This window comes from Carya illinoinensis, chromosome 3 (genome assembly GCF_018687715.1).
Source record: "Carya illinoinensis cultivar Pawnee chromosome 3, C.illinoinensisPawnee_v1, whole genome shotgun sequence".
In the NCBI taxonomy this organism is placed as follows: domain Eukaryota; kingdom Viridiplantae; phylum Streptophyta; class Magnoliopsida; order Fagales; family Juglandaceae; genus Carya; species Carya illinoinensis.
Window position 1 is genome coordinate 16592307 of NC_056754.1, and position 23921 is coordinate 16616227.

Here is a 23921-nt window from a genome sequence, read left to right on the forward strand (position 1 = left end):
ATATTGGTACTAAGTCTATAACTATATATATTTAGATCAATGTATTATTATATTCTTTAATGTATAACTATAATATATAGTAATAGTATATATTAATAATTGTACAATTTATTAAGTAATTTTTATTTAATAAGTCACTTAATTTTAATTTAGTATTTTAAATAAAAAAAAATTCATTAATCAATTTTTTTTTTTAAGGTTGGACCAAATGGATTGACCTGACTGGACCGGTCCGTGAAAAATGATGGACCATCACCCAGACCAAACCGGTTTGGACCGTGCTCACCCCTAGATTTAGCAATGATATTAGCATATGATGAGTAGTAGCTAAAGCAAAGGAAAAACTGATCTTAACAATGGTTGTACTACCTAGGTAGTAAACCAGTTTTTGAGATCAAATGGGGGAAGCAAATTCATGCTTCATGAGTTGCCTGTCAAGGACAGGAGCCTGTAATTAATGAATCAAAAAATCTTTGTAACTAAGTTTTATCAGTTATGATACCAAGAAATTTTTGTAAGTGGGTTTTCTCAGTTATGACATCAAGAAGTTTATCAATAGATTGGATGGATATATTGATAGGACGAATTTGCATTTCAAAAATATCATAAACAAGAAAACGAATTTTGGTTTGGAATAATTTAATTTCTTAGCAGAGACAACAAGATAATTTCTTTTGATGACTTCTATAAATGAATACAAATGTTTCCAGTGTTTTTCAATAAATTTGAAGAAGATAAGAATATTATCAATGTAAACAATGGTGAAACACTTAATAAATTGAAAATGTTATTCATAATATTTAGTAATTTACTAGGCGCATTTTTAAGACCAAATGACATAACATTCCACTCATAATATCCAAAGGGAGTAGTAAAATCAGTTTTGTACCTATCAATCTCACTAATCTGTATTTGCTAGAAACCGGATTTTATATCAAATTTAGCAAAAACTAAAACATCACTAAATCTGTGGATCAGGCTATTCTTCTTGGGAATGAGATACATAATCCATTCTAATATCTTATTCAAGAGTTTGTAATTAATAACTAGGCGATAAGTTCTTATCTCAATCTCAACATTTTTTCTGAACATAGAAAGTGGCACAAGCTTGGGGTGACTTATTATACCTACTAATCTTTCTAGCATTCAAATGATAGATTTCATTTTTGCAAAATTATAAAGTCTCATTATTCATTTGAATATATCTGGTTTTAGTATAAATATTCTTTTCGAATAATTTTTTAACATAAGACAAATCAATAATATGTTTTTTTCTATGTTAGAAAGCATTTGGAAGATCAGAACAAACATCATCAATAAGTTTTCTTTTAATTAAAACTATCAATTTTTTACTATAACAATTTATTAGATAATTGTTTAGCAATTTTTTTGATGTTTAGTCTTAGTAGAGATAAAAGCATTCAAATGCTTATCAGTATCAATATCGAATGTTGAAACAAACTCAAACTTTACTTTCTACCCAAAAGTGTTAGTAGTAATGTCATCATGTTCAGTAAGAAATTGATATAAAGAAGAAATAAAAGGCATACCAAGAATCATCTTATCAGTCAAGTTTTCAAGATGAACAAAAGGGATATTTAAACAGACATTGTTTTAGCATACATGAGCATTATTGAATTCATATTTAATATTTATAAGAGAAATATTCTCAAAAATTTATTTTTCCGTAGACTTTTCATAGTATTTACTAGAAATTATACCTTTTAGATACAATTCATCTAAGCTCCTGAATCAATTAAAGCAACAACATTGAATTTGAATTCATGGCAAACAATAATCCTTACTTTAAAAAACCATTTTTAAGGAATATGATGATCAATCAAACATACTTTATCAGTATTAGAAAGAGGTTCTTGATGACTAGGCCGGTACCATCATCTTGCTAATTAGTATCGGAAAGATTATGTTGATCAAACTATTTTTCAAATTTTAAAAGCAAGTTATCAGTTTTGATATTGTTCATCTCACTCTTGAGTTTAACAATTTCTTTTTTAATAGAAACAATCTCGAGCTGGAAATCATTAATAGAAATTTCTTTAAATTTCTTCTTATTGAATTTTTATTAAGTTTCATCAAGGCTAATTTTGGGTTTAGTGGTTTTCTCATGGTACTCTTTCACCATATTTTTTTGAACTTTTGGAGATATTCTTCCTTATCCTCAGGGTTGGTAATTTGGCTAATCAAAGTAATCAAAAGGTTTTCTTTTCCTTCACCCTTAGAGAGAACATTAATAGTTTTGCAGTAAGAATCACTGTAACCTAATTTAATAGGAGATTTAGATAATTAAGTAACAGAGTGATGATCATAATCACTTGTACTAAATTTATTGATGTAAGATTTTATTCTAAAATATGAATCAATTCTTCTTTAGCATTGTTATAAATGTTTAGTTGATTTATCTTTCTTTTTCTTTTTCTTTTTCATCTTGCCAGTTTTCTAGTATAGTCCTTATTGAAATGACCATACTTACCATAGTTTAAACATTTTTCTTTCGCATGGTTTTAAGTAAAATGTTTTTTAGGAAACAAGTTTTTTTCTTTTTGTAAAAATCATCACCTTTTTTAGACTTGTGTTTTTTAGATTTGAACTTATTAGAATTTTTGTAAATAGGTTTTTCCTTTTTAGCCTGGAAGGGAAAATGGGAGGTAAGCCAAATTGGTCACAGAAATTTCTCATTTCATATGTGGCTTTCTAGGTCTTTTTCAGTTGTTGACGCAACATCTTTTGATCATTACACATGTTGATACCAAGTTTCTTAGCAGTACTTAGGTGTGTAAATCACTTTAGTCAAGTGCTTCGGTCCATCATTTTTCCCGAACTGGACCTAACTGAACATCCATAAGGATCGAACCAGTAGCTATTGGTCAGTTCGGTCTGGCCTAATTCTATTTTTTTTTTCAAATAAATTAAGAAAAAAATTATTTAAATTTCTAAATTAAAATTAAGTGAATTATTAATGTGAATTGTGTAACTAACTCATTAAAAAAATATTCTACTATAATTATATTTATAATGTTGGTAGTTACTATTTACTAACTTAGACTTTACTATTTAGTATGCATAATTATTAATTGTTGGGGTGGAGATTGGTTTTGGAACTAAAAAATCGAGAAACAATGAGTTTGCTCGATTGTCGCTTGACTTAGTGTTCAAGCAAAGCTCAAACCGTGAGTTCGCTCGAGCAAAACTCAACCCATGAGTTCGCTTAAGCATTTTTTTTTTCCTTCTTTAAGTTTTGAGTAAATAGTAAATACTAACTACAATAATTGTTCTTGTTGTTTGTTGTTGTCAGATGAGTGAGGTAGAAGAGCAAAATGAAGATTTTGTTGATTTAAACCCGTTGGATTCAGAAAGTTTTCAAAATGAGGAGGCTAAAGCAAAACAAAAGAGACGGTCAAACATGTAGAGTTTTTTTGAAATGGTTCCTGAGTTTGAAAAAAATGATGGCAAGCCACGAGCCAGGTGCAAGCTGTGTGGAGTTATTTACATGGCTGCAAGCAAATATGGAACTGAAAATATGAAGTGTCTCATTGACACATGCCCTAGGAGAAGTTCATGAGATATTGGTCAATGTTTGTTGGCACAAAATAGTGGATCCGAATCTGTTTCAGTAGGTAATCTTAAATTTGATACTAATGAATATAGAGAATTGTTGGTAGCCGCTATTGTGAAGCATGAATTACCTTTTAAATTTGTTGAATATTCGAGGGTGAGATCTTTATTACAAAATTTGCGTCCAGATGTTCCAATTATTTCGAGGAATACTGCCAAGGATAATTTGGTTAAGATGTATCATCGAGAAAAAAGAAGAATTAAATGTCTCTTAAATAATTCTCTTGGTAGAATTAGTTTGACATCTGACTTGTGAACTTTTATAACCACTGGTGGTTATATGTGTATTACAGCACATTTTTTGGATAAGAGATGGGTTTTACAGAAAAGGGTTTTGAACTTTTCTTTCATGACACCACCACATAATGGCATATATTATTCTGAAAAAATTTATAACTTGCTATCTGAGTGGGGAATTCAACACAAGATTTTTGCATTGACTTTTAGACAATGCTTCTTCTAATGATGTTTCAGTTGAATTGTTAAGAACTCAGTTGAACATTAAGAAAGCTCTTATTTGTGATGGTGAGTTCTTTCATTTTCGTTGTTGTGCTCATATTCTTAATTTGGTAGTACAAGATGGGTTAAAAGAGATTGATCATACTATCTAAAAATTTTGTGAAAGTATCAAGTATGTGAAAGGATTACAAACAAGGAAAGCAAAATTTTTGGATTCAAAAAATCAAATGTCTTTGGATAGTAAGAAAGGGTTGAGACAGGATGTCCTCACTAGATGAAATTCTACTTATCTTATGCTTGAGAGTGCTATTTTTTATCGCCGTGCCTTTAGCTATTTGGAGTTGACCGATTGCAATTTTAAACATTGTCCATCAAATGATGAGTGGAACAAAGTGGAGAAGATTAAAAGTTTATTGAGTGTTTTTTATGAAGCCATTTGCGACTTTTCTGGGACAAAATACCCTACAACCAATCTCTACTTTCCAGCAGTGTTTTTGATTTATTTTACATTAAAGCGGCACTATGAGGGTGAAGATGACTACATGAAGAGAATATCTCGTCAAATGCTTACTAAGTTTGAGAAATATTGGTCTGAGTTCAATGTGTTGTTGGCTATAGCAATTATATTGGATCTTCGATTCAAGCTTCATTTTGTTGATTTTTCTTATACAAAGCTTTATGGAGATTGTTCTATTGAGTTTATGAATGTTCGGACCAAAATGAAATCTCTTTTAATGGAATATAGTTCTTCTAGTATTCCCACATGTTCTACCATGACTTCTGAAAGCAATGTTAGTAGAGTGGAAAGTGAGTTCTTAGTTAATAAACAAGTATTTCAGATAATATCAAATAATATTTTTTGTTTAATAATTTATATTATATTGTTGTTTCATATCACATATCATTAAGAAACATTTTTATTTATTTTTTGTGTACAGGAATTTGATTCATTTAGACATGATAATCTTAGTGCCCATTTGCACAAAAGTCAATTGGATCTTTATTTGGATGAAGCTAGGGCAGATAGAAATGCAAAGATTGACATTTTTTCCTTTTGGAAAGGGAATGAATTTCGTTATCCTGATTTTTCTTATATGGCTCGTGATATTTTGAGTGTTTCAGTTTCTACAGTTGCTTTTGAATCTACTTTTAATGTTGGTGGACGTATCATTGATCAGTTTAGGAGTGCACTAAAATCAGATATTGTTGAAGTATTAGTCTGCACAAGAGATGGTTATATGGCGATGAGCAAGGTAATATTATTTTTAGTTTATTTAATAAATGATTGTAATTTTTTAATAAAATAATATTATTTGATATAAAATTATTGATGTCTTTTTTTTAATAGAAACACAAGAAGTTAAATTGGATAAGTTAATTGAAGATGTAATGGAGTTGGAGATCTACAAGGGCAAAGAGAATACTCCACTTCATTCTTCAAATTGCTGATTTGTTTAGATTCGTGTTGTGGTCATATTTGGGATTGTATCATTAATATGTTTAGAACGTGCGTTTTGTTTATTATATTTGGGATGCAATTTTAATATTATTACAATGTGTGTGGAATGTGTATCATATTTGTGTATCATATTTGGTAATTGGTACTAATTATTAGGATTTTAATGTTTGTATTTTTATTATTTAGATTTTAATTTTAGACTTGTTGTTAGCTTATAATCAGGTTAAACAGGTCACTAACGGGTTTAAAAGGGTCATGTTGTGTCGTGTTAATTTAATTTATTTTTATTAATGGGTCATATCGTGTCGTGTCTTGTCATATCGTGTCAATTTAATTTATATTTGTTAACGGGTCATATCGTGTCGTGTCGTGTTGACTCGTTATCTTAACGTGTCGTGTTCGTGTTGAAGATTTTGACACAAAATCCTTAATGGGTCGTGTTTGTGTTGACCCATTAACTATAATGTACATGCCTTGACACGATACAAACACGACCCGTTGACAGGATTTGACACCCGTACATAGCACCCACACGTTGTTGTGCTTGGCACTATGCATGCCATGCACAACGTGCGTGCTTCATGTGCACTTCCATAATCCTCAGTTGTCGTGTCCTTCATGCACAGTGGGTGTATTCTGCCCTTACTCTAAGCACATAGTACCTACTTATTTTCTTCCCTCTCTTTTTGCATAGAGTGCTTAAAGCGCACTTGCGGCTCAAGTGGCCAGATAATGTGTGTTACCGGCCTCACACGCCAAGTGCATAAAGAAGCACTTAAGCTCATGAAAATAAAAGTTGAAATGTCGAGAATACTTATTTGGAAAACTTTTATCTACTCCTCAATGATTATTTAACGGGCCAGGAAATCGTCATTCTCCCACCTTCAGTGTAAAAAGCAACTCAGATCCCACAGACGACGCCAACCGTTAATGCCTAAAAATAATACAACGGGGCGGAAGGGGAGAAAAAGGCATTCTCGGCTTGCTAATCCGGATCTCGATCAGTGTTATGTGGAGCCCTCGATGATGGTCTGGTGTAGTCGTATAGTGTCTGTGCATAAGTCCATGACAGCGAGTAGTAAATAAATGCAAAGAAAATAAAGAGACGATGACACACAAATTTAAGTGGTTTAGCGTAATACCTATGACCACTAGGGTTTTAGAGAGGGGATAATCCATTATAATGTGATTATTTTACAGTCTCTCATATTCTTCTATCCTCACTATATAATGGACATCGAAGCTCTAGCTTCTGGTGGAGATATCATCACTAGAGTCCCTGTCATGAGGTTGAAGAAGTTAAAGGAGTAAATTGAAGCCTCCTCAATCATCTCAAAGCCTCCTTTATTTCCTACTCTGTTGCTTTATGTTCCCTGTTCCTTTTTTTAGGGCATATCTCAACTTTCCTGAAATCATTTTCCTTTCTTAACTTTTTGTCCCCTCTTCTCTTCTCTCTTTCTTCATTTCTGATGGGGCCTCTCACTTTAGGCTAAACTTAGAAACCCAATATGGGGCTGAGATATTTTATCCCCTCCAATATGAACTATATATATTATTAATTCAAAGTTATTCAAGCACTTGCGGAATACTTGGGAATCAATGTCTGCCACTGCATTCCATGGCCCTATGCATATCTTTCAAATATCCAGTAACCACCATCGATTTGTACTACTTAGAAGGAAGTATCTAGAGTATTCTATTATTTAATGAACTAAATCCACTTCATGGCCCATGCATTCCGCACTACCCAACACAATATATTAATCTATCCACTGGCCACCAAAATTATAATTTACGTACACTACTCAATACATACATTTTAGTATATATGCCTCTTCGGTACCGTTGATTTGGCGTATATTTAACAGAGACAAAAATCAAACCTGGTATCGAATGAATATGTACTTAACATACAGATAGAAGATATTATCTATAAACAAAGAAAAATATATAAAAATAAGTTGGAGCATTTTGAAAGGTCATATCGACGACAGGAGATCAGCAAAGAATAAGATCAGTCCCAAAGATTTCTCACCAATCCTTAATTTAAATGTTACTGGAGCTAGCTAGCTAGCCAAGCTAGCATTGATCATTTATGCCTGAGGCTGAGGAATTTAGGTGGATGGAACGGAGCAAATCATTTTCTGGGTACAACACGAGTACCCCACCATACTCGGACATCCGATCTGGTTTCGAGGACAGGTCCAACTCATACAGCTTCAACAATACTCCCATTAACAGGAGTGGCGGCAACATAGATAGGTCAGCCAGTAGTTCCGGGAATCCATTGCTCAAGAAGAGGAAAAGGTTGGCTTCCTACAACATGTACGCCATGGAAGGCAAGCTCAAATCTTCTTTCCGCAACAGTTTCAAGTGGATCAAGAGCAAGTTTACCCGTAGCTTCGACGACGAGCAAGTTTACCGGAAGAAGAAAACATACGATTTCGCATGAATTTATTAATCTTCAATACCTTCTTCCCTTTGGTTCCATTTCCTTGGATGTTCGAAGAGAGGTTTTAATACGCAAGTCTCGTACGTACTTGCATGGATATTACACATCCATCAGTACGTGTTATAAGTTCTTATGTTTTTAGATTTACTTGTACTCTCTCTCTCTCTCTGATCTCTCTCTCTCCCTCCCTCCCTCTTCAATTTCTAATAAATGGATCCAAGAATGTTCTATATATATATATTTAGTGTTTATATAGGAAGTTTATGGTGCTGTATCAGATCAGATAACAATTCTCATACTTTATTCACCCGAGAAATTTTCTTTTTGATAAAATGGAGAATCCCTTTCACCACCTCATTAATTTTCTTGCTCAATGCCAATGGTCCTAAACATGAATGATTATTGATAAAAGTAAAAAACAAGAAACAAATTAGATCCTCAAGATTTAAATAAAAATTCGATCTTTCAAAGTTCTTACCCAAAGAGACCTTGAGTGGGAGAGAGTGCAAAGTATAAAACCTCTAGGAAGATGCAATATTGTGTGGATTGCATAATGGTTTTACCAAATGCCAGTTTGTACGTGGTAGTTTGAGAGTAATTTAACACTTGATCATTTGGGTGCGAATTGTTAACCCCCTAATAGTTATAAAGGCGAAAAGCATAGTTTTGAATTCCGTCTCATTTTAATTTAGATGATCGGAATTTTCCGTTACAGTGTAATACCTAGTACACTATACATCCTCATTATGTTTTGTACCGATAAATATGTCGTGTCATTCTTTTTTTAAATCATTATTTTCAATACTTTCACGGCTCTATTTTTGTTCTGTGTTTTTTTTTTCGTCTTTTTTTTGTGTCTCAACTCAAACTTGTGATTTTTTTTAATATTATCTTTTGATACCATTATCTCTACTTTTTTTTTTTTTAATATTTTCAACGTATATTCATTTTGTAAATCTCCAATTCTTCTATAAATATACATGCATATACACACAAATTTTTTTTTGTTGATAAATACATGTATATACACACAAATACATATATGGTATACACTTACCTGTATATATAGCTAACCTCAAAATGGTTCATTGGAATTATTGGTACCAAAATATTTCATTCTAGTACTAAATCAAAATGATCAACGAAATGGAATTTAATACATTGGTGGAAATTAGTGTATTATCCTTAATATCCAAATTTTACATAACTACCTTTAATTTTAAACATAATTTTAAAAAATGTTACAAAAATTAAATGCTTTCTGACATGGTCATTTTCAATAGAAAAGTAACTTGTAGTGAAGTTTTATGTATTGAATATGTTCATAGAAGATAAAGATCACGACCAAAGAGAAAGGAAAAAGATAAATGAAACAACTTGGAATTACAGAGCATCTTGGGGTTGAAAAGAGTTATTCTTGATGGCCTGATCTTTGTCGAATCCAAAAACTAGTGATATCTTTTCTGGATCGAGGCTTCGGAAATCTATGGTGGAAAGAGACCTGCGATAATGAGGCAACACTCTGCCTTCATTCGGGTTGATGATATCTCTTATAGAGGCCTGTAGGAGTGTATGGTTCTTAATGTTCTTGAGAGCATTAGGATGACCCACAGTTTTGGGTGATATTTTTTTATTAGAAAGAAAAACCGGGGATAAGGATGCGTGCAGGCTTCCCTCGTTCCTAGTTGTTGTTGTGATACTAGAAGAAGCACTGCTTGCACTGTACCACATCTCTTGGCTGTTCATCTGTGGTTCTGCATACTTCTCCCGCAAAAAGTAAAGAAAAATAAAATAAAAGTGTATGTATGAATGAGCAGAAGCGCAAACACTTTAATGAAAGAAGAAGTGTAGTTCAAAGGGATTGAATTTGATTAACAAATGAACTAGAATAAAAAGAGAGGGAATTCAGCTTTGCTAAAGAAAAGTAATCTTTAGTTGGCTATATGGGTTAAATTTGACATATTCTGGAGAAGCATTGTAAAATAGTGGTAATTATTTAGGACCTAATTGTAAAATGCATGATCTCTTTGGACAGAAATTTAATAGTGGAGAAGGCCAGTCAGTTGAAAAAACCCTCAAAGTGAAGTGTGTTTATCCCCTGCGTTGAGTTTGGTATAAGAAAATAGGGGAGAAAGTGAGGATGAAAGTTTGATTTCACATTCATGGCTTCTCCATTTATTTATTTATTTTGTATTGCTCAAAACTTAATAAATATTTTTTCAAAAAAAAAAAATATAAAAGAACTGAAAATACCGTTAATGGAAATATAAACTCAACTGAAGATCATGTTGCTCAAAGTGCAAAATTTTACCTCTGTATGTGATTCAGCTCCTCTGGGTAGCTCAATCGGTTTGTTTCCCTGGTGACCACCACGTTTTGTTAGAGACGATTCTTTTGCTTTAGAAGTCATGTGCCTGTATGATGAAAAGGCCCACCAAGTAATGCATCGTGTTTGTACATCCAGTGGAATTTGACAATGCTCAGTGCTCACAGAACAAGGTAAAGTGTCCGTTGAGGTTTTGGCAGAATTTAGACGACATTAGTTGGTTATTTTGATAACTTAGGCTTGTAGGAATTCAAAAAAAGTTTCCTTCTCTAATCTGGAATAGAAAGGAACAGGAAAGTTTAGAGAATAATTGTTAGGAGGAATATATTTGTGTTAAAAAAAATACAATTCCCACATACAACTTGATTCTAAGAAAACAAACTTAATAATTATATATAAGATGTGTATCTATTTTCAACTGCATGATTTCAGTTTCTCTTTCTATTTATTATCTTATGGACCAGCCTGATGGGAGACATCATGACCATTAAAGTTGAGGCCTACAGAGCCACATTTATACGACTGCCCAAAACAACATTCATTGCATAATTGAGGAAAAGAATTTCACATTAGCGTACTTCTTCCCTTCGCTGGTTTTAGATTCATCCGTCATTTTCCTGGGTATTGGTAGAGCTGAAAGATGGCATGCCAATGTATTTGAAGTAAAGAACTGAAAGCAGAAAAAACAATTCAGAATAAAGTTCAGAATATGTTGAATCTTGATGACGGGTAATTCATATAAGCAGCATGAAGATATAGAACAAATTCATAAAGACCACTTTATTCCTCTTTAGCTACTTATTTGTTCATGTTGCTTTTAGAACCAAAAAAAAATTTAAGGTTCACTCCGGTATCTGCATTGCCTATACTTCGTGTCTCAGATAACCTTAACTGTTTTGCAAAGACTAATGAATAGGTAAAGTCATCTGCTGGACTTGCAAAGACTGTATGAAGGTTGATACTGTAACGAACTTTATTTTTATGCAGAAATACTTTATGGAAAAGATAATCTATAAGTTCATGCAACTCTTGTCCAGCACCAGAACCTTTCAACTTTCTAAATTTTTAGTCCAAAGTTTTGGTTGGCCAAAACGAGGGCTTAAAAGCTCTTAAGTCTTACACCACTAACAATGACTACACAGAGAGAGCTTTCTGTCTGCTCTTACTTCACTTTGGAGAGCAGAAGCAGCACTGCCATGAGAGGTTGGATATAGAGCAAGAAGTGTGGTTAAAAGACCAAATGAAGAGGTCGGAAAACTGCTGAAGGCTTCTTCAAAACTAGGTTTATAGTGAGGTGGTGGTCGGAAGCTTGCTGGCAGCTTCATTTTTTTCCAATAATCCTCTGAGGGTGAACCACAAAGTTTGAAGATCCTATGAAGCTGCTCAACCTGTGTACAACAGAGGCATGCTAAACTTGTAAACTGCCAGTATAAAATCATCGCATGCATGTCCTTAAAGAAAGCTAGTAATTATGCATGGAAACAGAATCTTTACATTTTTTTCTGGATTTAGGGGGCTTTCTAGATGGTGGAATCATTGCAGATTTCCTATTACAAGTGGAATAAAAATCATAGAAAGATATCTATATGTGTGTGTGTGTGTGTGTAAATACTCAGAAACGACCGAATAGAGAATGTAATTATAGTAGAATGGATGGTTATAGAGATGGTTATTCATGAGTTACTGCCTTTGTAACTGTGACTTCAAATTCCCATTAAGGATAGAAGCGATGCTTTTGTCCTAGTAACTCATGAGAACCCGACAGAGAATACTCAATTTCATGGATGAACAAATCTACAATGAAGGGTCTCAATACCACGAGGTGTCCAAATTGAAGTATAAAAACAATGTATTCTCAAAGGCATTCTACCTCTGTTCTCCCAGGCATAATTGGCCGTCCAACAAACATCTCCGCCAATAGGCATCCTGCACTCCAAAGATCAATACCATCGCCATAATCTGTGGAGCCTAACAGTAATTCTGGAGACCTGTACCAGAGTGTCACAACTCGACTTGTAAGCCGCCGTTTTTTAGTATAGAAATTTGCAAGCCCAAAATCAGCAATTTTTAACACACCACTACTGTCTATTAACAAGTTGGAGGGTTTAATGTCTCGGTGTAAAATTCCATTCTTGTGGCAATGATGGAGACCAGAAAGTAGCTGCTGCATATAACTTTTGACCTGAATCAAAAAACACCCAAACCATTGTGATGCAGTTAATTGGAGTAATCAGTATGAACCACAGTTCAGAAGCGTGTTTAAATGATGTATTATACATTATCACTTCCAAGAATTTAACTCAAATTCTCTCCCACCTTAGATCCATTTCGGAACTTTTTGTTACTTATTCAAGATGTATTCCTGATCACTTCAAGAATTCCACCCCCTTTTTGGCATATAATAATTCACGAATAATCAGTTGATCATTATGGGTCAGATAGCTATAGATAAATTCCATGGCTACAAGAAGCAGGAGGGAAAAGGCCAACCTGTGCTTCATTGAGCCTCTCACCAAGGCATGAGATAATCCCGGTCAAGTCTGACTGCATGAAATCGAAAACCAGATAAAGACTATACAGCATCCTTGACGTGGCTAGTCCTTTAAATGATGTTGGGATGATCGAGCAACTTCAGCATCATTATTTCTCTTGCCATGAACTAGACACTTTCTGGCTCCGATGCTTCAAAGCGCACTTTCTTCATAGCTACAGTCTTTTTGGTGTCCCTATCTTGAGCTTTGTACACATTGCTGTAAGCTCCTTGGCCGACCTGCAAAAGAAAAAATCCAAACCCAATTTTTTTTTATGTAGAAGTAAAATAGAAATATGTAGTACATATCTTGAGGCAAGATATTTTAAAATACTTGGAGAAGTCCCAACCTAATTCCAGACAATATCCTTCTATCTCCTACAGGCAGCCATCCAAGAACTCCAAACCCTCCTCCATTTCAGTTCTTCTTTCTGATCTACCCCTCCTCTATTAATTTGAGTGTTGCAATGAACAAGGAAAAGCAGGACCATTATTTGAAATACTTAAGAATGACAAATATAGCACCTCCAACTCTTAGGAGCAAGAACCTCTCTCAATATATAATTAGTTGCCTCGATATATTCCTACCCCTTATCAGAAACTATAATCTAAATCAGTCAATTCGTCAAATCCAAAAGTTGAGATTTCTTCACCAAGAATGTCACTTATCATAGAATTGAAGCAACATCAACCCAAAAAATGTATAGGATACAAAATTTCCCGTATATCCTCATAACAAAAGGACCATATCAATATCAGTACCAACCTTAGCAATTTTATCATAGGAATCGGCACTCTTGGAAGCCAAAACCGCCAACAAATCTCCGGGTACATTATCAACAAGCCACTTAGGCCACCCATCCACAAGCTCAGTTCCTTCAATCTTCTTGGAGGCAACCCTCTTAGAAACATTTCCACTGCCACCGCTCCTCTTCTCTCCCTTTCCCACAACCACCCTCTCTCCCCCACCATCAGCACCACCTTTAGCATTCACCGCACCCACAATATACTTATATTCCACCTCATTCCTTATGAGCACCTTACGGGCGGGGTCCCTAGGAAGCTGCGTGTGATTGATGGGTCTCCCTCCATTGCCTCCCGGAACATACTCATGCTCCAGTTTCAACCTCTCAATATCATGAGGAGAGGAGTACGGGGAAGAGGTCTTTACCACAGCACAACCCATCACGTCTAAGCAGAATCTAAATCGATGCTCTTTTCGTTAACGAAGAGGAAGTGATTATTCCGTAGAGAAAGTGAGAAGAAGATGAGGAGGAGAGCAGGGGATACAGGAGGCCTTCCGGCCGGCATGGTTTTTGGACGTATGGTAAAGGAGAAGGGGAAAGATGAAGAGCATACAGAGTTGTTTGCGGCTGCTCTCCATTACCAACGCTTGGACTGCCTTCTCAAAGAAGTTAGCGGCATTGGAGAGAAATTTATAATTTTATACAGTCGTCGGTTTCTTCCACAGTTTTGGCGGGTAATGCATTGGATTTATGGCCTATATGAATGATACGACGGATGCATGCGTTCAAAGCAGTGTTACACAAAATTCTCAGAAATTATATGAATAATAAATTTAGAAAAATGGACACCTGATATTCATGTATCAAAGAAAATATATAATAAACTTTCAAAAAAAATATAAAACCCCATATCTAAGGTGGAAATAAATTAAATTTCTTTTTATTTTCAAAATTATTCTGTGACTGTCATATTAATATTTCTTCTGAATTTTAAATGAAAATCCCATCAGGAGACTATTACCCTTAGATAAAATAATATTTACAATCACGAGTATACAAACATCGTGCATTCATTTTGAAAATTCATTTTGCAAACCCGGTGACCATGTTTAAAATGTGTAACCTCGTTCATTTCTTTGAACTTCTCCTTTCACTGACTTACAACTTGACCCTGCATTTGCCACATCACTTTTTCTTTTTTTCTTTTTTTTATTATCGGATTTAAATTATTGCAATGACATGATTTGATTTGTAATAATAGTTTAAAACTAAAATTTTTGGCGATTATAAACTCAATAAACAAGTAGAATTATCAAGATATGCAGCAGCTTCAACATCTCCAACAACATAAGACTCTTGACCGAACAGAAATTACAGAAAGTAGATCATTTATCCTTTCAGTATGGAAAGTCATGACCACCTGGACTATCTGCATGCATATCCATGCAGTCATTTGAGCTTGCGGAGTTGGTATCCCGGTTTTGGAGATGACAATAGTTTGTCTCACTATTCGGAGGTCCTTGTGAAGCCCCTTGTGCGAGATGATAAGACTGAATGCTCCTTCGAACTGGGCTGGAGAGAGCATTAGAGAAAACAGAGTTCTTAGCTTGATTATCGGATTGCCCGGAACGAACTCCCTGACCAACAGTTGCTATATTCACAAAGGGACTGGAAGAGACAGGGGCACCCATACTAGTCAGGTGCATTGCATTCTGGGCGTGCTGGTTTTGAAATGGAAGCCTAGGGGACATTGGGGGCTCATCTGCTCCATATTCAAGCTCATTCTGCCAGAAACAATTGAAAATATATCAAGAACATCAAATTAATCCATCGTCACATGCAGTACAAGCATTCAACATGGACACGTCTCATATAAAACTCATGATCAATATCACGTAGATATATCTCATTCCATTTCATGAACTCAACTCGCAATCATTACTGTAAATCCCACGTTATATAATTACAATGAGCTCCATATGTCATACCATGCATCTAAATGTCCAGCGTAACTTACGTTTCTCAGAGATGAAAGGTGATAATCATATTATCCAATTTATACACCACCTGATTGGATGGATACAAGGTAGTCAACAAAGAGGCTGTAGGGCCTCCTAGGAAAAACAATGAATAGCATTACATTTATTTTGAACTCCTCAACACATGACAAAGTCTGGACCTTTTTTTTGGTAAGTACTTTAAATAGCCAGATATTCATGGCTAAAAAGAAAGAGAAATGGAGAAATAAAGGAGAGCTGTGGTTAGAGGTTAGTGCGTACAGTTTCATCTTCTGGGTAACTATAGTACATTGAGTAGCTGAAAATAATAGAAACCATACAGATGCCTTTACTACAACCTCATATTAAGATAAAAGTCACCGGATTTGAATTATTCAGTCTCCATCCTGCAAATTTCTATAGCCAATGAATATCACCAAAAACATAATGGAAAACCATCTCTTAATGATCCCATCATGGTAAAATCAGCATGTGAAAGGACATCATCAATAGATAAATAAATAAAAATAAAATAAAAAATAAAAAAACAGACCTTTCAATCATAGAAGTTTCTCATATCTACTTCAATAACCTCGCCTGACATGACATGTCCAGACAATGCTTTCTACTAAAACCAAGAAACGTCCTGGGACAGGTGGCTTGAAACAGTCCTACCCTTAGGCTTCTTACATAAAGTGGCATATTTTAACATGTATCAAAACGGGAATCAATTATTGTTTGAAGCTACCATAGTTTATAAAATATTTCCTTAAATTGCTCCCAACTGTAGGCTGTGCATATAAGAGTAGGGTGGGCAGATCTGCTCGCGTTCTTTTATTAGCATATCAAAGCCTAACACCTCTACGAGATAGAGCACAACTCCTCCCTCCATCCCTTGTTAAATTCCACTTGGTCCAAAAAACATTGATGGATATGTTTATGCCCCTTTTTTTTTTCCTGTAACACCAGCAGTTCGTAACTTCATAATGACCAGCACGTAACAATTTTTTAAGGAGAACTATTTCTGGTTCCTGTTAGAGCTGCGCTACATGCCAAGCTAAAGTAGAGGACCCAACTAAGTTTCAGCTATCCAGCAAGAACAAAGGAATTCAATTAATAAATTACACCTCAAGTTTCAAATCACCTATAACAGCCAACGGGAGGAAATTGGCTAGGGACCAAAATGCACCTCAAACTCGTTAATATTCAAAATACAAGAGATACTTCTTGCCTCCCATCAGTGGCTCACAAGGATTGTCTACCAGACACATGCGCATTATGGGCACTTAGAACATTAAGAAATTTAAGTTCTTTGAGCATGATCTTCAGTGCATCTCCTTGTATCAAAGGATTGTATGGCTCACCATTCACACCAATGACTTTTTTCCTCTACCAAGTTTAACAGCCTTAAAAAACTTCACTAAAAGTTTCTATTGCCCTCGAATGAAATTGATCAGCTTCACTGACAAAATTAATACTTAGAAACCAAAACACCATGTTATTAGGTAGACCTACCCTCAATAGTAAACTTCTATATAAGACTGCAAAATTACACGTGATGATCCAATGAACCCAGCCTACATAGATTTGAGTGATGAAATGTGAGAATTGATGATCAATAGCCAGCCTCCCATTTTCATCAAACTTCCTGTCTTCCAATGTCTAGACAGGGAGCCTGCTCATAAGTCCTAGTAATTGTTTACTACTAAATACTTAGCCCATGAAATTTAGAAGCATACAGCAAGATGAAACACACCTGCCACAATAGGGCAACAGAAAGAGATATTTAATATGCAAAACACAAGCATGGAAACAATCTAGCACAAAAGATATAACGTTAGCACACAAGGGATAACACTTAAGAAAGTTACATCACAACTCTATAAAATCAAGAAACAGAGCAAGAACCATTAACTAATGGCAAGCTAAGAAACCTGCAAATAAGCAACAATATCCACAGTTGTCACTCTTGATCCTTCTTCTTGTTGCCTCAAAACCCATTGATATAGTTTCTCCTGCAAAGTATTAAGGAGAGAGACATAGAGTGTTATATATGTGCCTATAAAGGCTACAAGAAAACTGAAAATATGAAAAACGACAACTATCAAAAGAGGGAAAAAAAGACCTGCACCTCTGGCTGAACTCAGAATGGACATATGATGCATTCACTTTATATATTGACAGAAAATAGATTGACCTCAATAATATGGAAATTATCCACAAGTAACAGAATCACACAGACAAACCATCAAGTATCTATAATGAAACAGAAAACCTTTTTTTTATGAAGGCCATAAATGAAACAGAAACTAAAATCACATTACCGAGAAGTTAAAGTAAAATACGTTTCTTAAAGATAATTTCAAAAGATTCACATGCAACATATGTGAATCTCTGTGCCATAACAAAACTTCAGGTGTTTATATGGGTTAAAACTAAATGCTGTCAGCTTTTACATCAACATTGGGAATACACCCCCCAGACTCCACTAGAAGTATTTAATTTCAGAAGCTTTCACTTATAAGTTCAGATTTTCCAAGATAACTGGTCGCCCCTGTTTCAGAATTTGATATTCAGTCCACCCTCAGCTTCTATAATAAATATATGGAGTATTAGCTGGAGCAGAAGTGAGGAAGCAATAAAAGTATAATGAAAAGTACTTTATAAGTTAACTCTCTGCACAATGCAGAACCATTACCTACTATGTAAGCATGCACAAGTGCATTGCTTATAATGATGGAATATAATACACCCATTAAGGAGTAATGCCACTTGATTTAAAAAAAGGTATTATTTTCAGAACATAACATCAATGGTGGAGGGTACAGACACTGTAGAAATGTTGCTAAACTAGGAGGTAGTTAAAAAACTGAAATCCAATACTTGAAACTGTCCAAACTTAAGTTTTTTTCATCTAGCTCACAATCCTAGCCATTAACTCTATTTAAGATGAACATTAATGGCTGCCAACTACTTGGTTGAGGACGAGACGGCCAGAGCTAAATGGAGAAGACAGAGAAGGAGGCCGAAATAGTCCCAGAAATCAAGGAAGCAGGTCTGGATCCGGAAGGTTCTCCTCAACCTACGGACCAGAGCCAGAGCACGAGAACTGTGAAGACCAAAGTTCCAAAGGTGGAGATCCATCTGTTCAGACAGGGTAAGGGTGCCATCGACATGTTCAAGTCTAGCCTGGACGACTGGGACCAGGACCAGCTCAAGCTCTGAGATATCCTTGACAAATACGGGTTCAAGTCAACCTTTGAATTCAATCCTGGGTCGGGGTGCAGCCTCGCGATCTGGTTCACTTGAGGAATGGATGGTCTGTGTTGATGTACAGAGACAAATCGGTGATTTACGTCGATGGGGAGCCCAAGGACTCCTTGATGAAACCAGTAACCAAGATCTTGGTGGGGTGGGGGTTGCAATAATAACCATTTTAATAACATTGGTTTTGAAGGAAACTCCAGTGTGGGTCGAGAAATTTAACATTTTTGGTGGGAGCTTTCCTCCATGGGTCCTGGCTTGTGTGGTTATCATTTTCACACGGATGAGGAAAAGAACAAGGGACTTGTTGAAAAAGTTTGGTTGGTGAAAAAACAAGATTATTTTCCCTTATTTTTAGAACACTACTTAAGATGAAATTTGGATCATATATATACATATATATGTATAGAGAGAGAGAGAGAGAGAAAGAGAGAGAGAGAGAGAGAGAGAGAGAGAGAGAGAGAGAGAGAGAGAAAGCAATGTCTTTTTTAAATAGGATATATAAAGTTCTTCATTTGATGTATGCTAGCAACACACACACTCGTACAAAAAGGCTCCAATTACTACAATAAAGTTTCTTGTAGAAATCTGCTAACGCAAGCAGACAGGGAAGGAAATAGGAATACGAATTGAAAATAACAACTAGAAGCTTTAATGAGAATAAGAAGGAAGGACTAAAAGGAAGAAAAGATCCTGATAACAAAGGGGAGAAAATCTGGTCTAGATGGGCTAGGCACTTAAAAATCACAAACAGAGGATATGATGGAAGGGTTGTTTCTAGAAAATATGAAGCAGCAAGGAGGAAAAGAAAATCTAGAGAGAGATAGAGAGCAGTTGTGGGAAAGGTACCTGCACATTTCTAACCTCGGGCTAGGAAAAGATTTATTAAATCAAGCTTTTCCATGCCTAGTCCCAGTTTTTATTAAAGATCCAGGGTGGGCTATGGATATATAGCAAGCCCGTTGCACCATAATTCATCAAGGTTGATACCAAAGTTGTCGTGTATCCTGCAGCAGTGGTCTCTATTTATTCACCCCCAAGAATGCACTATCTTCCCTTTCAATGAATTCTATTGTAGCAGCTTGAATTGAACCAACGTGAAACAAGAGGACAAAAAACCCTTTACTCATTCAAGGGATCTAAACTCTATGTGGTGGCTAGGGGGATTGCTAGACCAGCTGCCAGATGCAGAGTAAAGAGAGTCTTTTGAACCATTCCTAGAGAGATAAAAGGGAGACTGTGAAGGTCGGTGGCAGAATCATAATATGTTGAGAGATTCCTCCCTGCACTACCCCAGTCTCCATTTCAACCTTCTTTCTTCACTTCCTCACACTCTTACCCAAAGAAGATTCAACATCACGGTCTCTCTCCTCTCTTCCACATTCTTTCAAGCTGTTTTCATCTTGTTCGAATATCTTAGTGCCACACTCCCCGTCTTCCTGAAGTAGCTATCTATAACTTGGAAAGTTAGCCAAGTAACTGACCTATCAAAAAATAGTCAACTGAGCAACAGACACAAGCAATCTACATAAATAAGCCTCAGGCTTCCCTTAAGATAAGAGTGTGAAGAGCAAGTGTTTCATGTGACTGATGTGTTTAAGACACTTGTTACTGTGCTGAGTATGCTAGTGAGTTTTCATTGAATATTTATTTAAGCTTGCTAGATGTTAGGGTGTTGTGTCATCAAAGGGTCTTAGTGCGGTTACATTGTATGCAGTATACTTTGTAGTAATGAGTTAATTCCTGATTAAAGGAGACTTCAGGAGTCTACCCGTGTGTGCATGCTAAACAGTCGAACATAAAAATACTAGGACAATTCCCAGGGTAACCATCTTCAAAGGTTAGAATAAAAAATTCATCATTATCCTTATCAAGGATAAACAAGGAAATATGCCTTCCATGTTATCTAAAGCATTGATACCTAAAAAACAACACCTACATCTTTCCAACCTAGCACGTACACCATACACTCCTTTATGCAGAATGATGCAAAGATCAGATCTTTTTCATTGTGATTACACAAAGAACATAGATCAGATCTTTTTCATTGTGATTACACAAAGAACATATCTAACAATGTAGCATATGCTCCTGAATAATTGAGCAAAACTTGATACACGTCTAAACTTTCTTTTTGATATAACAAAGACAAATGATCTCAAAAACTCAGGTTTGTGTTTATAATCAAGAGCCTTGAAACGTTGAAATAAAAGCATTCCTCGTCTCGCACTAGAGTACATATTATGTTCTTTGTATGGTAGCACTAGCATGCTTCCTCTCCATAAGCGTCTACTTATAAAAAGAACAAAAAAATACCATAAGCCTCTTATCTAATTCAATAGCCCATGCAGAATTATCGGTAAAATAAAGTTAACTGAGACATGGACTCCATAAGAGAACACGAAAAAACTACTACAAAGCAAATATATAGGGGAAAACAACGACCAAATGACAGAATATCAAATAGCTCCGATGGGTCCCAGAGAAAATGCAGGAAAATCAAAGGAAAAGAAATATACCATCCCAGTCTCTTCATTATTTAAACCCAACAAAATAAGAGCCACATATAACAATGCCAACTACAACTAGTTGGCTTTTTTTTTTTTTTTAAGCAATGCAACTAGATGGCTTGTTAAAACAAATAAAAAGCTCAAATTATTATAAAAACCCAAAAACTAGGAACAAAAAAAATGTAGAGTAGAACAATAAATTTCGTCGGTTACAAACAGACTAATATATGCCAAAAACAATACCATAAAACAGGCAAACAACAATAACAAAGTAAACCCATCCGACCAACCCCTTGCATAAAAACAAAATATAAATAAGAAAAGGCAGAGGAAAATGGAAGAGGAAGGAACCAGAGCGTGACGTTCACCGGCTTGGAAGGAGAGGCGCTGGTGGTTCATGGTCTGGGTGTAGAGCTGGGAGAGGGAGTTGGCGGCGCTGCAGAAGGTCGTGTAAATGCTACGGTCCACCTCGTCCATGCGCGTGGCGTCCGACTTCCTCTTCTTCCCCATGGATGGTAATGACAATTCAATTCTCCTTTTCTGTTGACTCTCTTTCGATTACCTGTAAAGAAAAAAAGAGAGAGGCAGAAGATATCTAATGGGAAGGAGTTGCGGATGGGCAAAGAAAGTGTGATAAGAAGAGGCTTTTTGTTTGTGGAAGGCTAAAGAGAAGGTGCGTGACTCTGCGTTTCCGTGTGTGTGTGTGTTTGTACGCGGAAGGAGAGGTGAAAGAGCAGCGGCGATGGGGAAGAAATTGAGGGTTGTCCCGGATGCTTTGACACGTCAGCTCTTGTTCGGCTCCCACCATTCACTGGCTTCTGTTTTTTTCGAATCGGGCTTCGGTTTTACGGTTTACACGATGGAGGTTAAAGGTCCATAAAGTAGCAGGCTAGCAGCAACCCGCAAGAGGAACTGTAGGTTTCGGCCCATGAATTTCCACATCTCCCTTTCTTCCACAATACATTATGAAGAATATCAAGATTGATTTATTTTTCATCCATTTTTCTGGTTAGAAATAAATAAGAGTGAAAAGTATGAATTTTAATACTCAGAGTATACAATGTGCCATTTTACTAAGTTTGGAATGCAAAGTTTAAAGTTTTTAATAATTTTAATTGTTGCGATAGAATTAGCAGGATCAAACCCATCTCTAAAAATAAGATGAGAGATAAAGTTAAGAATTTAGTCTAGAGATAAAGTCTTAAAAAGATAAAACATGTTGACTTAAATTTCTAAAAGAAAATATACTCGGACTCTTAAAAGGAAATAGGTTCACAAAACAAGCTGGACTCAATTACTCTAAAGAAATAGACATCTATATAAGGAGGAGATCTCTAGAAATTTTTAAGGACTCTAAAGGATCTTCTCTAAAGGGAGGCATAATCTTTAACCTCATCAAATCCTAAATTCCTTCATTGACCATTGTATTGTGAGATATGCGAGGCCATGAGATTGTAAAATCACTTATTATAGTGGATTTCATCTCCAAACAACCCGTGGACGTAGGCTTTTATACCAAACCAAGTAAATCCTTGTGTCTCTCTATTTATTTTTATTCATTTATTTATTATTTATTTTATAGATGAAAGTGAAGAGTACCGTATCGAAGCTTGAATCATTATTGTGGATTGGGAATAATTATTTTCTCCCTTATGGTATGTCATGCAAATTTACGCATTAATAGTTAGTGTTGTCCGTGAGATCAACTAATCTTCTGCACCAGAATTGGGAGAAGGACATTCTTTGACTCACGAGATCGCATTCGACAAACCAAATAAGATCTCCTCAACTTTATTATTTCCTATTATTTACTCTTTTAACACTGCAACGAATGAAAATATATATATATATATATAGAGCAAGAACGCAAGAAGCAGACCTCATTCTGGTGCAGAAGAACACTGCGCATATACCATGCACAACACACGTAAGGGGTGCACAACATGCACCCGGCTCTTTCACTAGGTAGAACCTGTAGCCACTGGTAACCCACAGGTGATACAACAACGGTGAAGACTTCTGCCAACAACTCACCGGATTGGAGTGTTGTGCACATTGTGCACAGAGTGGGCAAAGAGTACCAAGTTGCCGAAGGCCCACGCACATGTGTATGTGAATTGGCGAGGATACCATCGGTAGAGACCAAAATTGTTGGTGCTTTCTGTCACTGGCGAGTCCACCATGGAAGTCGTTCACGTTAGGCATAGTGTGAGCAAAGGATGCACGCCATTGAAGGACAACCAAAACCAGACATCCATACACTAGCGAGCACGTCACTGACCACCCTCTAACTTGTAGTGATCTTCTTTCATTGCAGTGGCGGTTCTCGACCACCAAGGTGTTCCTTGCCATCCTCGCCAATGCACACAACAGGAAGATTACTCGACGCTAGCTGTTGCTCATCGCAGAAACCAGTTCAACCACCACCTAGCTTACCGGTGTCTTCTGTAACTAGCGTGGTGGTTCCCGACCAAAACGTCATTCCTCGCCATAGAGGTTTTGTTCACTGTCCAGCCTCGTCGTTGGCCCTAACAAAAGTGGCTTG

At 35.8% G+C, this 23921-nt stretch overlaps 2 protein-coding genes and 2 pseudogenes across 2 annotated transcripts; 2 read left to right on the forward strand and 2 right to left on the reverse strand.

Moving 5' to 3' along the window:
* The first annotated feature begins 4385 nt into the window (after window positions 1-4385).
* LOC122304563 (zinc finger BED domain-containing protein RICESLEEPER 2-like) lies at window positions 4386-6862 on the forward strand. The gene is made up of 3 exons (XM_043116825.1): window positions 4386-4922; window positions 5031-5345; window positions 6752-6862. Exons 1-3 carry the CDS (start codon window positions 4386-4388, stop codon window positions 6860-6862), a joined length of 963 nt encoding a protein of 320 aa, XP_042972759.1.
* Window positions 6863-9241: 2379 nt separating this feature from the next.
* On the reverse strand, window positions 9242-14715 carry LOC122303504 (annotated as a pseudogene).
* A 151-nt stretch (window positions 14716-14866) lies between these two features.
* On the reverse strand, window positions 14867-22180 carry LOC122303503. The gene is made up of 3 exons (XM_043115311.1): window positions 21728-22180; window positions 17537-17617; window positions 14867-15389 (listed from the first exon to the last, which is right to left on the reverse strand). The coding sequence occupies exons 1-3, from the start codon at window positions 21884-21886 to the stop codon at window positions 15003-15005; spliced, it is 627 nt and encodes a 208-aa protein (XP_042971245.1). The 5' UTR covers window positions 21887-22180; the 3' UTR covers window positions 14867-15002.
* Window positions 18606-19194, forward strand: LOC122305530 (annotated as a pseudogene).
* Window positions 22181-23921: the final 1741 nt, after the last annotated feature.